The following is an 18,377-nucleotide window of genomic DNA, read 5'->3' as shown; positions in this document are numbered from 1 at the left end:
TTTCTCCGCTGGTTTGCCCACCAACTCGGATTGCGATGTGTTGGTGAAGGCAAAGGGAAAATGAATGGATATCCTGATCCGCGGATGAATGAAATGACTTTCCAGAGCCGCACTTCTCTTGTTCAGCCATGCTTCGAACAGTAGTTTTGTTTCAGTGTTTAGAGATGTCATAATCCAATGATGGTTGATGATTGATGTATTTTGTTGATTTCTGCCAAGGTTGGTTTGGTCTTTGGAATATCCATTCCATCGCATCGGTTATCAACAAAGCTTTTTCGAATTTCGCAATTCCTATTGGTTTTGGGATAGAACCAATCCAATTACTATTCTGATTTGTTAAGTTTCCTGGAAGTAGTGTTCTGTGATGTTAGTGTGAAGTTTGTGCAAAGAAATCATTCAAAATTGTCTCCTTTACCATGGAAAGTAATTTGGTCTGCCGACTGTGCTTGTACAACAATGAAAACATCGTTTCCATATTCGGCGATCGCCAGAAAGAAATTAAGCTGCAGGACAAACTTTTACAATATTTAAATCTGGACGTGAGTAACAGTGTAACAAAAACGAAGAATTCATTATTCATCTGTTAATCTGATCCCTGCAGGTCAAAGAAGACGATACCCTACCGAGACTGATTTGCATGAAATGCCTCCAAACAGTGGAGAGCTTCCATATCTTCTACCAAGAGGTAGCCCAAAATCAGACCGTTTTTGCGTATAGTTCCCAACCAGGAATGATTGTGATAAGCGATCAAAACTCGCATACTACCTACATTTTACGGGAGGAAGAGATTGTCCAACCATCCTGCATTGAGGTGACTGATGGTCTTCAGCAACATCCGCAGCATTACAGTGGGGTACTGGGTTCCCCTTCAACAGCTGGCCCAAGTGGGTCCGGTGGGCATCAAAAGCTGACGTTGGTCCAACTTCCAAGTCAGGGCACAACAACCTTGCTGAACACGGATCTGCCACCGACCTACGATGAAGCTCAGAAGCGTAAGGAGGAGCAAAAAGTAGCAACGGTGGCGAAACAAGAGCTGCAATTAGACATCGTTGACCCAATCGATACATCTGAAGATGAAGAACGACTTGAAGGTTTAGGGTGTTGAAAGGTTCCGGTATCTGATTGATGAGCAATAATTTTGTTTATTTGTTTCAGATGTCGAAATGCTTCCTTCGGGAGATAGTGATGAACCGTATCGGTTCACAATGTCGCCAAATAGCGACAGTAGGCCACCTACTGAGGAATACTTAGAGGACGAAATTGAGGAGGTGAATTTTGAGGATGCAGATGACGACGATGATGATGATGATGAGGTAGAAGAGGATTATGAGGTGTTACACACTGACAACGATGGGGAGAGCGAAATAGGAACTAAAAATGTTAGTGAGTTCCCACAGGAGCTTATCAGAGCAAATCGTCTGATTGTACGAGGGCAAGAGCTGTCCAGGTTAATAGCTAAGTTTTACGAGTTGACGTGCGAACTGTGCAACGAAGGCAATGGCGACAGTTCAGAGAAGTTTCTGACCTTGGAAGCATATTTGACCCACTTTAAAGATGCTCATGGGGCCAAGGGTTACGTTTGGTGCTGTAATAAGAGAATTATCAAACCGAAGCTGATGGCTATGCACATGGCCCGGCACATTCAGCCAGATGCCTTTAAGTAAGTTATGAATGTAATCAAATTTAATATTTTAATGACATTATGTGCTCTAATGTGAAGCCTTTTGTTTCCCATCAGTGAAATTATGTTACTCAAATTCTGTTTAAAACTCAATGCATGAATAGTAAATTAGCGTTGCATTCAATAACTGCGGAACGTATTTATTAGGTTGTGAGAAGCCAATAGCTCAGTTGTAACCGCAGTTTATCAAAAGGAAAGGAAAAAACTTCATTCACAATTAGTAAAAATACTACCATTATCAGCTACTTTTGTTCACGAATTTTAGTATTATTTAAACTTTACTACTTAATTAACCGTGAAACTTTCTCTTTTCTAATACACACCAATAACATTATACAGATGTCCCGAATGTAACAAGTTAATGACCACACCGAGAATCCTCCAATATCATATGCAGAACCATCGACCGGAAGAGGAACGGCCCTACAAATGCACCCAGTGTCCTCGCCGATTCAGCTACGCCAGTGCGCTAAGTTCTCACAGTCAGTCGCATTTGCCGGAAAAGGAACGCACCCAGTACGTGTGCGATGAATGCGGCAAATCGTACAGTTCAGCCAAATACTGGACGGAACACATTGCCTTGCGGCACTCCAAAGTGGAACCACTTGCCTACGTCTGTCATGTCTGTGCCAAGCGATTCACCTCGAAGAGTAACCTCACCTACCATCTGACCACCCACCAGCCGAAGATCCACCAGGTGCAGTGCGATCAGTGCCAGAAGTGGCTTAAGAACAAGCTCTGCCTGCGGAAGCACATGGTGCAGCACTCGATGGTGAGGCACAAATGCAACTTGTGCGACTACTCGGCATTGAACCTGCAGTGCTTGAAGAATCACCTCAGGGTACAGCATACGGATTCGAAACCATTCGCATGCGATGTTTGCGGGAAGTCCTTCAAGCTGAAGAACACACTCCTTAACCACCAGGTGCAGCACACCGGTGTTAAGAAGTTTAGCTGTGAGTTTTGCGCACGGACGTTTGCATCCAGTGGGAACTACTACGCACATCGGAAACGGATGCATCCGCAGGAGTTGGCCGTACAGAAGAAGCGGAAGGAAGATGAAGAGAAGTATGGCTTTTTATTTAGATTTTATGACTACTGTTTTCAATGTTCCAATAATATATAAAGTTATTTAAATAATGGGGTTCACAGCAACTTGTGTAGTATATAAAACGAATCAAAAGCAACTTTGGAAACTAAACCATTTAATTGTCGAGGTGATTAATTCGCTAAGTGTCTAAAAATCACCAAAAAAATTAAAAATATTTTCAATCGTACTTTCCGGGAATGGACCACCAGGTATGGTTGACCAATATAACCCGCCAAAGAAATGGTAACATACAAAATCTTTGCGAATTTATTTTTTTACATACTGTTACTGTGCATTTATTATTATTTATCAGACTAAGGCCGGAGTGGCCTGTGCTGCACATAAAAGTCTTCTCCTTTCAGCTCGGTCCATGGCTGCACTTTGCCAGCCACGCAGCCTGCGGAGGGTCCGGGGGGATCATTGTCACTGTGCATATTGATATTAAAGTGGGGCGCAGTTGTATGGATAAAAGCAAACGTCATTCAATCAAGTGAGATCAATGTTTTTCTGAATCGTTTTAGGGTCCCAATTAACTGTACAAAATATTGGCTCGATTGGTTGCGTCCTCGCTTTCCGCATCTCGTTTTTAATTTATAAGGAGATTAGTATGAGAAAATGTACTTTTTTACATTTTTGCTCTTACCGGCTTCAATTTATCGCCAATCACGTGACTCAATCAATTCCTCTAAGACAAAAGCGATGTTTATATCGAGAAGACTGGTGCGTCCAACATTACCTCATTTAGTAATAAATAATGAACGTATTGAATATGTAAATAAGGCATCTAACCTTGGAGTTACATTTCAAAATAACTTAGAATGGGATGATCAAGTTAATTCGCAATGTGGTAAGATATACGCTGGGCTTCGAAATCTGAAATTCACTGCAGGAATGCTGCCTACTCCTACCAAAGTAAAGTTGTTTAAAACATTGTTATTACCACATCTATCTTATGGGCTAGAGCTAATTTTAAATGTATGTGCTGCTTCTTATAATCGACTACGAGTAGCCCTAAACCATTGTATTCGCTGGGTGTTCATGTTCAACCTATCGCGATACTCAAGTGTAACGCATTTACAAAGAGAGCTTTTAGGATGCTCTTATCCAAATTACTTCAAACTGCGATGTTGTTTAGCAATTCATAAAATTATTCACCAAGGACCTCGATATTTGGCTGACAAAATGCAATCTTTTCGGAGCCTTCGCGTGCAACACTATGTGATCTCACATCATAACACCTCGCATTACGGTGATACTTTCTTTGTTCGTGCAATATTTTTTTGGAATCAACTTCCTTCTGAAATCAAATCGATAGATTCATACACAAGATTCCATAGACTATGCTTGAACTGGTTGAATGGAGAGAATTATTGAATGGAATGAGCGATAGATAATGGATATTATAATTTAATCAATAGTGTTTATAAGTATTATGTTGAAATAATGTTTATTAGTATTGAATTCGATTAATATTTTAATAAGTAGCCCGAGCAACAAGAAACCCGATTGTAGAATATTATAAGGATTAACCCTTACTCTACAAGTATTTGGAATAAATAAATAAAATAAATATATAGTCTGAAAGATGCCGAAAAATGATTCCGAAGAATGTACATTGCTGGATGGTCTACACGCTTCGAAAATTTATTGCTCATACCATATGCAAGAAATCTGTCAGCACTGCCGGAAAACCTATAGTCAACAGAGGGCAAAACTCATCTTTCTTGTTGTCTCCCATTAGCTGCAAAGCCTATAAGATCAATAAAATTTTAATTTATAAAACTCAGTTAAATTATTGGTCCACGTAGTTCGGCAGTGATGGCAGAATAAATGATTTTTTTGCGTATGGTTTTATTGATTGATTGTTCATTACTTTGCAGCGTTATAACTTTTTTCCTAGACGATTCAGCAACGTACCTTTTACAGCTAAGTTTTCGGCATCCTTTAGATTATACTTTAATGCAATGTGAAACTTGGTTTACGATCAACGATGAACTGGAACCTCTGCAATAAAAATGCAAAAATATATGTTTTCCCATACTAATTTCCATACAAAATTCAAAAGCAATGTTGAGAGCGAGGAAGCAATCAATCGGGCCCAAATTCGGCACAGTTGTTTGAGACCCAAAAAAACATTGATTTGAAAAAAATGACCATGACGCCCCACTCTACTGCATATGTATACGCGTTTGTACAGTTTCTTTTTCTTGCTCAGTACCTAATTAGTAATTCGCACGTAACTATCAAAGCCTATTTATACTGAGTGAACATTGGGACAAAATAACGATTTCAATCTCAAGCTTCTATGAAATTTCATACTTCTTGCTCGATTGTGAAAACTTCCAATACTTTACATTCAAAACTGCTTCCTTCTACTTCTTGATCTTGGATAAGGAAGAAGGACCATTTGGGTAGCACTCTCGTCTCCAACGTATACTACTGTAGTGTGTGTAGTGTAGTGTAATACAATATACAATTCCTTGCATGTGATTGGGGCGAAAGCTCACACTTAATAAAGTTGGGGGTGAATCTAGAAGTTGCAAAAGGCCCTGAACAAAAACGGTTATAACTCGGTCGTACTCTAACCAAATGGCCTGTACTAAAAACAAATAATTCAGTTATAATGCGATCGAGTAATAAAAGTTAGGTACGAGTATTGGAAGAGCTGCCCAAACGACTTTTTCCTGATATGGTTGACCGATGAACATAATTTCAATCAACAAGTTGCACACGATAATGGATACTTTATAACAATTTGTTTATTATTATGTTTTCAGTGAATTCCGGAAGAAGACACTTTTAACGGAGACTGTGTGATTAGTCGTTTAATGTTCAAAATAATGTATTGTACAAAGTAGTGATTTATTTAGTTCGGACTGTTTTAAATATCAATAGTAATGCAGAGCATTTTGCTGGTAGATTATTTTTTAATTCTCATACTCCCAGCTTTGAACGGGTTTTAGTTACATTACTCGAAGTGAACAGAAAAGAACGCCCTCTCTAGTCGTTTCAAAGGCTTGATCTACTTATCGTCGCTGAACTTGCTACCGTAGAATGGGATATATGGGACAATCACCTTCCAGTCGGTCAGGTACAATCCGAACAAGGCAGCGGCTCCCCCGAATCCGGCAGCGGAAGAGATCCTGAATAAAATATAAATCGTTTATTAAACAAAAAAGAGGAAATTATGACGACAGGAATTATTTTGTTTACACTTTTCTCAAATACTGCATTCATTAGTTTTTTTTTAGCTTTTGTGGGGGGAGCAAATTGAAATACATGTAGAGAAAGTATTTTAAAATGCATGTGTAGCTTCAGAATCACCTTTTATCATCAAAAGAGCAATACTCGGGAACTTTTTCAAATCGGCGTATGTAACATTTTGATCAAGCTGAGAAAATGAGCTTGAAAGTTTTCAGATTTCATTTTTATTCCTATTTAGAAACTAATCATTTTTATTGCAATTGAATACACCTCAACGATACATTATGAAAAGTTTCATCTTCACTGACCCTGAAATCTGCACTGCGTGTGAACATTTCAGTTATTTTGATAAAAATATATGTTACAACGTTCTGCAACAGATAAATCACATACGTCGTTTTGATACGTCAGCATGACCGAGGTCATGCTACTTTCGTCGAAATGTTACGCTGCTCCGTACGCTGCATTGTTGATACGTCGAAATGTTGCGTCAAGTTGAAACGTTTCACGCACATGCGACGAAAAATTGCAACACTTACAACACGACGTAACAACATTTGCTGCAGAAAAACAACGTAAAATGTTTTTCTTAACGAAAATCAGAATATTTAAGCAACATGCTTAATTTTGAAATCAGTGATGAAAAAGTACAAGCAGACGCACGTTTCAAACTATTTAGTTGTTCGAAAAAACTTTTTAAAGTACATTTTCTGCTAAGCGGTGTATGTGCAATATTTTCAACAATGATGTTACACCGTTTTGCAAAAAATTGATTTACATTTTAAAAACACATTTTCATGTAGCTTTGAAGATATACACATTTTTAGATGAATTTGATGCCATATGCTGTTGAAAACGGGTTTGTTTACAATTTGCGACATACGCCGTTTTGAAAAAGTACCCGAGAATAGGAGTTTCTACCCGTTGGATTTTGGAATAAGCCACATAAGGAAAAATAAATTCTTGTATGCCCAATTGACATGGTGCATTAGTTGCTTCTGATATTTAAATTGAAATGTTTTATTCAATTACTCAAAAAAAAGTAATTTTTAAGAAATTTAGGTTGCACATTCAAAGCTAATTCTCAGATTCAAAATTATACCACGGATACACAACTTAACACCATGATACGGTTAGATGTTAACAAAAAAATACTCCTGGAGGCTGCAAGCTGAGCATTTTTATTCAGGTTTCATCCATATTTTGCTTTTATATAATCTTCAATGCTATTTTTGAATGTTTAAAATACACAAATTGCTCAGATTATTCTTATGAATGCACTATTTATTATGTAACCAAAATCAGGTTCCGGTTTTTGTTTCGTTTGACTTTGCTGTGTTCTTACCATTTAGTGGCCTGTTCGGCTTGTTTCGGTCCCAGTGGAATTCTCATGATGCCAGGAATAAGTATGCGGAAAACTTGTGCTAAATCCCGGTAAATCTAACCGAAAATCCGGTTTTAGGCGTAAGTTGGACGATTTTCCTGTGGCCGAGCCAAAAACTTCGCTGATCTGACGTGAAACTGTCAAAACCGTGTCAGAGTCAGAGAACGGTATCATCAGTCATCACTGTCATCATGATGATGCGGTGACCAGCCCGGTTAAAATCGTTTATTCATTGATGAGTCGTGGACCCCCGGTAATAGGGTAAATGCCTAATAGTGGACCCTCCAGCCATTTCTGCATTATTACAGCACAATGTCAACATGTTGTTATAAAATTATATCGGGAGAACCTACACTACTAAAAATCCACACATATTTATTGGCAAAAATCCATAGATTTATCTTATGATGTATATCAGCGCACACATAGGGTAAATGATGTATCTTGGACAAGCGCAGGACATTCATTAGAAAATATATCGAGATTGAATAGTATAAAACAATTGAAAACCACTAGGTTCATCCAAATACATAATCTATGATTAGTCTTGTGTCTCCATTGCCCAATTTTCGAGTAAATTACGTTTACTAGGTGTAAACTGTGATATACTGCGAACTGAAATATTTTCTTTTTGGACATCAAATATATAATTTTGACATGGAAAATGCATATATTTTGGACAGAGTCATTTTCTCCTAATTTAAAAATGGCCACCTACAAATCTCAATGGTATGACTTACCTACACGTATCCACATTCATTTAAATGCATTTATTTGCTTAACTGACATAGATTAAACCAGAAATTAACATTGTTTCGCAATCTTATCGATATCATTGAAAACAGCCTGAAAGTTGGCAATTAATGGTTCATCCATGTACTGTACATGGGGTGACCAATAAATGTCTGATGCATAAAAACATAACTTCATTTTGGTCACTCCTTTTTCATCCGTCTCAAGTTCATGTTAAGGGATTGGAATATGTTAGTATCTCAATTACAATTAAACTTTGGTCGCAGGACCTCAAGATTGCCGTTTGAACCAATTTAAACGTGTTTCAGGTGCATGTTACGAAGAGTCATATAGGGTAAATGATATATTTTGGACATGTACATATTTTGGACAAGCCTGAGCTTCTTCGATCAATTTTAGATAATGTGTAGGAATTTTTTTATCGAAAGTATGATCATTGCATACTTTTACCTCAACTCTAGCGGCTCCTGATGAGAATTCACAAATCAACTATTATTTATCGTTAAAATTATCTAAAATGTAAAGCTTTCTACCAAAGTGCCTGCTGGACGCCAGTATGCAGGAGAACATGCATTATAGGACTCTTCGTAACATGCACCTGAAACACGTTCAAATTGGTTCAAACGGCAATCTTGAGGTCCTGCGGCCAAAGTTTGATTGTAATTGAGATACTAACATATTCCATTCGCTTAACATGAACTTGAGACGGATGAAAAAGGAGTGACCATAATGAAGTTATGTTTTTATGCATCAGACATTTATTGGTCACCCCATGTACAGTACATGGATGAACCATTAATTGCCAACTTTCAGGCTGTTTTCAATGATATCGATAAGATTGCGAAACAATGTTAATTTCTGGTTTAATCTATTTCAGTTAAGCAAATAAATGCATTTAAATGAATGTGGGTACGTGTAGGTAAGTCATACCATTGAGATCTGTAGGTGGCCATTTTTAAATAAGGAGAAAATGACTCTGTCCAAAATATATTCATTTTCCATGTCGAAATTATATATTTGATGTCCAAAAAGAAAATATTTTAGTTCGCAGTATATCACAGTTTACACCTAGTAAACGTAATTTACTCAAAAATTGGGTAATGGAGACACAAGACTAATCATAGGTTATGTATTTGGATGAACCTAGTGGTTTTCAATTGGTTTATACTATTCAATCTCGATATATTTTCTAATGAATGTCCTGCGCTTGTCCAAGATACATCATTTACCCTAATGCATGTTCTCCTGCATACTGGCGTCCAGCAGGCACTTTGGTAAAAAGCTTTACATTTTAAATAATTTTAAAGATACATAATAGTTGTTTTGTGAATTCTCATCAGGAGCCGCTAGAGTTGAGGTAAAAGTATGCAATGATAATACTTTCGATAAAAATTTTCCTACACATTATCTAAAATTGATCGAAAAAGCTCAGGCTTGTCCAAAATATGTATATGTCCAAAATATATCATTTACCCTAACCATTCTCCAAGCGAACTACTAATAAAATATATATCCAAATAAACTTTATGTCTGGTCTCGAATTAGCAATAATTATTATTTAATTTATGTGTGGTTCTATATCGATTATATTAGGGTGGAGCTATTGCAAAAATTTATAACGGCGACACATATATCTTATATAAATATTTTTGGCAGTGTATACCTTACAGTCCTATGATTTGATTACATGCATTGGAAATGCTATGGAAAGTAAAATTAGATGATTTTTACAATTCTTCAAAAAATAAACACCAGAGTGTCCATTATAGGAATATTTTGGAGGGTCCATAATAGGGAAGAAGAACGTCCCGAAACGGGACATAAAAATTAAATGAAGTGCCGACTATAGGGAAGCAATTTCCTATTATGGACCCCCAGGAGGTCTACTATAGGGCGAATTCAGTTATTTGGATTTTTTTGTATGTATCGTGAAGAGAGGATGCAGAGCATGTTGTTAGATATCAAGCAGAATTAATATGTTGAAAATTTCTACTCCTTATGACAGGAAGAGCAAAATTTCGGGGGTCCACAATTGGTCATTTTACCACATTTTACCCTATTAGGGATACTTACCCAAATGGGATTTTTTGCAACCACGAACCGTGCGTTCGTGTTGGTGAGAAATGTCGGCAAGACCCTAATAGGTCATATCCAATGAGAATAAATAGTATTTATTTTCATTGGGTCATATCCCATATATGATATTTGTCTACATTTGCATATTCTATTTAAATTCCCTTAGGACTTTTTTCAGTAATCCCAGGAGAATCCTAGGTAATGAAAAATCCCGTAAAACGGATTCCGATGCGCATTCTTTATTAAATGCACAAACAGTTTCGTTTTCACTCTGGTTTGTGTTTCCCTTCGGCTTGTTTATTCCACCCATATGGTTTTGACAGTTGAAGTGCAGTTGTATTGGTGAGCTTGGTGCGAAACTGTGATATACAACACAGTGCGATCCCGACCCCGACAGCTTTGGGGTTGGAACTAGTGCGAACCTAGTTCCAACCTGAGTGAATAAAAAAACGTTTTGACAAAAGTTAGGTTGGAACTGGTTCCAACCTAGGTTGGAACTTTTAAAAACGAATTCGACAAAAGAGAGCAGCCAGAAACCAGTTTTTCTGATGCAAATAGAGTAACCAGAAGTTCAAATTAAAAATGAACCCCGTTATTTGAATCGTTTTGAATGACACACTCACTGTCACTCACTGTCGATCACATTTATACTTCTTTTTGAAGATTTTTGCCTTCTTAGTAATCAAGTCGTTCCACACATCTTCCGTGTAGGCATTTATAGGCGACCCCGAATCAATAACAAACTCGACCGGTACTGTATCAATTCGGCACAATATGGAATCAGAATTCAGGGGAATGGTTTCCACCTGAATCAAACATTTTCGAGTTTGTAAAAATTCATTATAATTTATTATTGCAATTCAACACTTCATGGAAAAATAAAAACAAAAAAAAAAAATTACTCCACCTTGGCGATATTTGCAAAGGTCGGACGATGAGGAATGTCTTCTTTCCAGGACTCGGCTGCATTCACCGAGTTTGCTTCCGAGAAGCTGATACGGTCCGGTTCGGGTTTCGATGGACGATTGCCACGCTGCACATGTCGATTTCGACATTTCCTCGCGTAGTGTCCTCGCTTTCCGCAGTTACTGCAATTTGCACCTCTGGCAAAACATTCCCTGGAGTCTCCGGAATGTCGGAACGAGCCACAACGCATACATTCACTCAGCGAACGATTGTCAGCTGGCCGGACATTTTTCTGCTTTTCGAACCGGGGGTTGCTTGCATTTTGCCTCGGATGGAATCGGGCCGTTGATCGATATCGTACGCTCCCACTGTTCACATCAGCTTCAGCACGGAAGGGTTTTTGCTTCTCTCTTTGCTTCATAATGATCTCCCGATTCATTGCGTGCGTAACAATTTCATCCAAGCTCATAACGTTTTCCAATCCTTTGTCTCGAACTTTTTCATCATGTGCCCCCATCGTGATTTGTTGCAACAGCTCTGTTTCTTCGCGCTCCCAAAACTCACATCTTCCAGCTTAGGCACCCAACCTAATAACCCAAACGGCTTATACATTGATTTATTTTGATATGTAACAAATTATTCCGAATCAGTCATGGAAACTCTATGCAGTCTAATCAAAAGCGAACGCTGTTCTTGGGTCATTGCCTATGAATAACGCTATGGGTTTATCTGGACTTGCTTAATAAAGCAGCGCTACGGATTTTCACCGGACTCGCTAAAGTTTAGGGCTTCAGTTATCACTGGCCTCGCCTAAAACAGTGCTGCAGATTTCTCCGGGCTCGCTTAAGAAACAGCGCTACGGATTTTCACCGGACTCGCTGAAATATGGCGCTTCAGTTTTCACTGGCCTCGCCTAAAACAGCGCTTCGCTTTAGAATCAGTGCTACAGATCTTTCGAAATCGAATTAGAAACGTCGCTACAGATTTTTACCGAAAAATGATGCAACAGTTGCTTCCATTTTGTCGAACACTTGCACAGCACATGCATTTGAAAACACAGTTCCCTTAATTTACTGCATAAAATATTCACTATCAATTTCCACGATTAAAATTTATTCTTCCAAAAAAAAAAACTTCACTGCCAGGAAAAAAACCTTTTTTCTTTGGAGCTTAAAGCCCCAAACGCAATACAACGGAACGGCGACGGAAACGGTAAATTTGACAGAAAATATATGGGCTAACTGTCAAATTTTCCGTTTCCGTCGCCGTTCCGTTGTATTGCGTTTGGGGCTTTACTCACCATAATCCAATCGGCTGCGCCAAAATTGTTGAGTCGGTTCGGCTTAATCTCAAATAGAGATGTCGTAAAATCCCGATTAATCGATTAGTTACTAATCGATTACTCTTGATTCTTGTCGATTATTGAATCGATTAATCATTGTATAGTAATCGATTCAAAATTAATCGATTATCACAACGATGAATCGATTAATCGAAATAATCAATTAATTTTCGACATCCTTATGATGTCGTAAAATTCTGATTAATCGATTAGTAACTAATCGATTACTCACGATTCATCTCGATTATTGAATCGATTAATCGTTGGGTAATAATCGATTCAAAATTAATCGATTATCACAACGATGAATCGATTAATCGAAGTAATCGATTAATTTGCGACATCTCTAATCTCAAAATGGCTGAATACAGAGTTCACGAGTGCTTCTAACTGCTGCTGCACGCTATGCTGGTCGGGATATAGATAGGGATGTCTATAGCCTGAAATAAGATGAGTGAACTTTGACATTAAGGTCACTCCTGACAGAATCCATGTTTCAAAGTGCTCGCGTTTTCGGGGGCACACCACTCAATACGGAGGCGGCAGACAACTGTCATTTTTGTTGATTCAGCTTTGCTGCGTCAGCATGCGTGAAAAAATAAAAATGACAGTTGTGCGTTGCTTCCGTATCGAGTGGTGTGCCCCCGAAAACGCGAGCACTTTGAAACTTGGATTCTGTCAGGAGTGACCTTAAGATATTCTTATCATGTCATTTAGCTCGCAATCTGAATAGACTATACAACGTTAAATACTTGTAGGTCTTCGAAACGTATGTATTCTTTTTGTAGAAAATAAGCGTTTTATTGAAAAGAAACGTATTTTTAAACCTAATGTACACCCAACCGGCGGTTGTTAGATTTTCTAACAATTTTGTATAAGATTCTACCAAAGCCTGTATAAGAACTGGGCATATGCGAAATTGCTAGATTCTCATACAAATATTGTATAAGAATCTAACAATATTGTAAGCTTTTCTTACATTTTTTGTATAAGAATCTAACAATTTCGCATATGCCCAATTCTTATACAGGTCTTGGTAGATTCTTATACAGAATTGTTAGAAAATCTAACAACCCCCGGTTGGGTGTAGAAAGATGGAAAGCTCATAAACATTTTCGGATAAATGAAATACATTCTATTGTTTTAATTTTCACTCGTTTTATATTTTTAACATTAATTCAGTACATTCAACCTTAATGTATCTGTATCTGTTGTTATTTGTGTGGCTGTTAATTTGATCGTGAGAAAACACGAACGTTTTCAGATTTTAGTTTTATTTTCCATTAAGTTGTGATAGAAGAAACTGAGAACTTATACTGCAAACTAATTTTCATAGAAGTATTAACTTTCTTCTATCCAATGTGTATTCCCTACTGGTTTAAGGTGAAGGTTTGTTTTGCTGTTGTTGTTTGTTATTAATTATATCATCCAAAGTTAGTTCTTATTTATTTTTACTCACAGATAATGCTTAGTTTTGTTTGTGTGTTAGCTACTTATATTCTTAATATATTTTCCAATTTTTAGTCAGATAGTTGTTTCCTGCTGTCAAGGCGCGAACAAATTCTTATATTACGTTTCGGATTTTTTCATTTCTGGGCTGGTTTCGAGTAAAAGTTGCTATTAGAATATAGAAATCTTTCTATCTAACTAGAATGATTTACCTTTCTTTTGACGATTTGACCAATGTTAACTTGTTTTCGTAGAGAAATAAAGTATTTAAAGTAGAAAAGTTGCCAGTCGATGTTTACAAGAAACATATAAATAAAAGAAAATTCAAGAAAACGACTTGCTAGAATAATTACAAAAGCATTTTTAGTTTGTATAGTTGATTTGTTTGTATTCTTTTTGGTACAAAAATAATACTTTTTCTTGATATTACTGGTTTTGCTCATATTAGTTTCATTACCAACACCACCGAAAGTTTTCTCGGCAACTTAGAGAACTATTACACCTGTTAGACTATAAATATTGCTACATAAAATAAATAATCTCAATTTTTCTGTAGTATAAATATACCCTGGCCACTTACTTGTTAAACTATTTATATTTTGACAAAACTGTAGACATACATTAAATGATAGTGATTTTATTGTACCATATAGAACAGACATCGAGTTCGAGTTTCAAATGTGTAAGAAATCTATCGGATACAATAGAATGTTTTTTAAGCAGTGCTGCCATCACGTAATTATTATATCCATGCCAATTACTATATCGAGAGTTAATTCAAAAATGTTCACTGATTTTCAGTTAATATTTCTAACCATTTCATTTATTTGGTAGGCTCAGTCGTGTGTGACACTTTGCGGAGCCTCAGTTAATATTAATTTTGTTTGATTGATCGCAGTCAAATCCACCATGTGACCATTTTTCAATCAATGAAGTTTTAGCCCTATGCTGGTTCACAGAAGCTTACCACAAATGTCGTTACATGATTAAAATCAGTGGTGAATTTCACTTATGTGGAATTTCCATAATCCTTTGAAAATTGGGCCCAGCTCAATTAAAAAGTCGGTAAGATCGACTGATTTTTTGGACCCGACGAATCTATCTAGTTTTCCGCGTTCGGTGATGGCGCGGCGGTGCACGTGCTTCCAAACTGAATCCTTACACAGGTTCTCGAAAAAAATGTTCCAGCTCGGAGGTCTGTTCTCTGTGGTTTACTATACAAATACATATTCGCAAACTGTCTCCCGTTTTCCCCTCCCAGCAGTGCTGCCAGTTGGCACACTTGTGACACACCTGATCAGGCCACATGAAGTAGACTCCTGCTCGGACGACGATGGTAGTACAAATAATTGGGGTGGTGGTGACGTTTGCGTTTCCGCTTTAGCACACGGTAAAATAGTTTTCGTAGCAGAAATCGAGTGGGCACTCTCAGTTCCCATCCGGTTTGGGCAGATTGGTGTCGTAGGCTCTGATGACGTCGGTTTGCGTCACGTTGCCACCCTCCTCCTGCGAGAAGGCGAAACCATCTGTGGGGGAAAAACAATGGAATCGTGTGCGGGGCGGGGAAGTCGCAACGTAGGGGAGTATTGTCAACGGGGATGTGATTATGAAAGTAGGTTATTGTGTATGTGTGTTTGGTTGTGGGTGTCGGTTAAAAGAATAATGCAATTAGTATTTGTTAACTCTGAAAACTATCAGTTGTTCAATTAATTCATTTGTTTTTGGATTTTTCAAATTTTCAAAAAAAAAAATCGATTAAACTTCTTGTCAAAAAAAGAAAGAAACATTCGCTCAATCATATTTTTCATTTATTTAAAGTCAACTTTCCCAATAAACCCAAAATTTTGTCGACTTTAACTATAAGGTACACTGGGGGAAGTGGAAAAAGGGGGTAAGTGTAAAAATCGACTCGAAAAATTGGAGTTGTACATACTTTACAGTTTTTACCACATCATAGCATTATGCAATGTTATACTTTGATGCTCACACTAATACTATGTTGAAATTTGTATAACACATACACTAACACGGTTAACGCTTGAGCTGTAATTTTAGGTTTCGCAAAAAATTGATATTTGCATTCATAAAATCAATTCTTATTTGCACCAATTGTTCTTTTTTCAAGTGAATTTATATCACAGAAGACCATTATAACACAATTAAACTAATCCCATTCAATTGGTAGTGGTTTATACCAAGAAAGCAAATAATTCAAAGATTTTACACTTACCCCAGGTATCAAACACTGCGGGGGAAGTGGATAATGTTCTAATTACGCATTTTTTCTTCCCTTCAGGGTTTATTTCGATAGCTATGAATCTTAATATGTTCCTTCTTTGTTATCATTGTGATTCCAGTGGTGATTGAACTCATATAAATGAGAAAATGCCTGATTAATCCACCTATCGGTACTGATGCCTTTCACATGTTTTACATATGAAAAAAAATATATAAGAAAGTTAAAAATAGCACTGATAGGTAAATATATTGTATAATTCACATTAATTTTTATTCATAACAAGTTTCGCCATTGAATGCAATTTTTTGCGAACAAATTGGTTAAGGACAAGTGCTTAGGAATAGCTGATAATTTAGTACGTGCTTTGCACACACACATACATACAAATACGCACATACAGACATCATTTCAATTCGTTAAACTAAGTTGATTAGTTTATAACCCTGTAAGTCCCATTTTTCCTATAAAAAGTTCATCTTTGGGGCGAACATATTGATTTTACGTTCACTTAGTGTTCGAGAAATCAAAACCAGTCCTCCCTAGCTATTACGAGAATTCCTTGAGTATCTATTCCGTTAAGGTAATGAAATCATTCCACAAAAGATACTCAGAGCAATTATTGTATTGATTTTAGTTATATGTAACTACTCATCACAATTGAAGATCAAGGTAAAATGGGTTTTCCACTTACCCCATCCCACTGGGTTAAGTGGAAAAACAACTCCTTATTTTTAAATCTCTTTCCACAAATTTCAAGCGACCAAAATGGTATGAATTACCGCACAGTTGGTGCAAAATTGACTGTTTTTGATAGCCCATTTTGATTGAACTCATTTAGATCATTTAAACTGGTTTTACACTAATTCAAACATGCACTATCAATTTTTCCTTTTCCACTTCCCCCAGTGTACCTTAGTTAAAATATAAAAAATATATTTTTTAAATTTAAGTCGAAAAAGTGCTGCAGTTTAATAGTGGCCATTTGACTGATTTTGGGCCTAAATCAGGCTGATTCTTTAGACCGAATTACTACACTGCAGAACTTTTCAACATTTTTTTTTGTTTTCGATTATTAGAGGCTACAAATAATATGGGTTATTTGGGAAAGCCAAAGAATCGACAATGAAGCGAAATAAAATTGACTGTAAAGATCTAGGAAGTACATATTGATTAGAATGCGGGCAGCAGGGACTATGTCCAAGGGCTTGACGATCCCTCCCCAGGCCATCTGCGTGTTGTGGGGCTTGCCTAGGATGTGGTGGGGTTTGACAGTGGGCCCTGTTAAACCTCTATAAAAAGCTGCATGTATCCGCAAGTAGGCCCTACCAAAGCGACCGTGTGCCGCTCAAAGCGCACAAGCCCAAGTCCTGGTGTTAGGTGGGACGCTAAACAGCCCTGACACGACGGCCCTCCGACGAGACAGGAGGTTTGCGCTGGCCCAATAAGCCGCCTAGAAAACCAATCATTGCGAACAATATAAGAGATAATGCGACTCGATATAATCGGCAAAGACCTAGGCGACGAATACAGGATCACGATTGGAAGCTTGGAACATGGAATTGCAAGTCGCTAGGTTTCGCAGGTTGCGACAGGATAATCTACGATGAATTACATCCCCGCAACTTCGACGTCGTGGCGCTGCAGGAGATTTGCTGGACAGGACAGAAAGTGTGGAAAAGCGGGCATCGAGCGGCTACCTTCTACCCAAGCTGTGGCACCACCAACGAGCTGGGAAACGGCTTCATAGTGCTGGGTGAGATGCGCCAACGCGTGATTGGGTGGCAGCCAATCAACGCAAGGATGTGCAAGCTGAGGATTAAAGGCCGTTTCTTCAACTATAGCATCATCAACGTGCACTGCCCACATGAAGGGAGACCCGACGACGAGAAAGAAGCGTTCTACGCACAGCTGGAGCAGACATACGATGGATGCCCACTGCGGGACGTCAAAATCGTCATCGGTGACATGAACGCACAGGTAGGAAGGGAGGAAATGTATAGACCGGTCATCGGACCGGATAGTCTGCACACCGTATCGAATGACAACGGCCAACGATGCATAAACTTCGCAGCCTCCCGCGGAATGGTAGTCCGAAGCACCTTCTTTCCCCGCAAAAATATCCACAAGGCCACATGGAGATCACCTAACCAAGAAACGGAAAACCAAATCGACCACGTTCTAATCGACGGTAAATTCTTCTCCGACATCACGAACGTCCGTACTTACCGCAGTGCGAATATTGAATCCGACCAC

General features: G+C 38.0%; 3 protein-coding genes across 16 annotated transcripts in view; 1 reads left to right on the top strand and 2 right to left on the bottom strand.

Moving 5' to 3' along the window:
* Positions 1 to 206: 206 nt before the first annotated feature.
* LOC134224845 (zinc finger and SCAN domain-containing protein 2-like) lies at positions 207 to 5,678 on the top strand. The gene is made up of 5 exons (XM_062704471.1): positions 207 to 539; positions 602 to 1,091; positions 1,156 to 1,660; positions 2,021 to 2,749; positions 5,549 to 5,678. Exons 1-5 carry the CDS (start codon positions 417 to 419, stop codon positions 5,586 to 5,588), a joined length of 1,887 nt encoding a protein of 628 aa, XP_062560455.1. The 5' UTR covers positions 207 to 416; the 3' UTR covers positions 5,589 to 5,678.
* On the bottom strand, positions 5,679 to 7,504 carry LOC134224846 (cytochrome b-c1 complex subunit 10). The gene is made up of 2 exons (XM_062704472.1): positions 7,321 to 7,504; positions 5,679 to 5,914 (listed from the first exon to the last, which is right to left on the bottom strand). Exons 1-2 carry the CDS (start codon positions 7,365 to 7,367, stop codon positions 5,794 to 5,796), a joined length of 168 nt encoding a protein of 55 aa, XP_062560456.1. The 5' UTR covers positions 7,368 to 7,504; the 3' UTR covers positions 5,679 to 5,793.
* Positions 7,505 to 13,928: 6,424 nt separating this feature from the next.
* The window catches only part of LOC134224841 (probable phospholipid-transporting ATPase IA), a 370,136-nt gene continuing 365,687 nt past the window's right edge, over positions 13,929 to 18,377 (bottom strand). For 11 of the 14 annotated variants that reach the window (XM_062704456.1, XM_062704457.1, XM_062704455.1 and 8 more), the window contains one exon: positions 13,929 to 15,411. In XM_062704456.1, coding sequence (XP_062560440.1) covers positions 15,183 to 15,411 — 229 coding nt within the window. In that variant the 3' untranslated portion in view covers positions 13,929 to 15,182. The remainder of the gene's footprint in view (positions 15,412 to 18,377) is intronic. The other 3 variants (XM_062704450.1, XM_062704449.1, XR_009983082.1) reach the window with 2 other exon arrangements.

This window comes from Armigeres subalbatus, chromosome 3, assembly GCF_024139115.2.
Source record: "Armigeres subalbatus isolate Guangzhou_Male chromosome 3, GZ_Asu_2, whole genome shotgun sequence".
NCBI lineage: Eukaryota > Metazoa > Arthropoda > Insecta > Diptera > Culicidae > Armigeres > Armigeres subalbatus.
The sequence above is the reverse complement of the archived record's forward strand: the minus strand, read 5'-3'. Positions and strand labels throughout refer to the sequence as shown.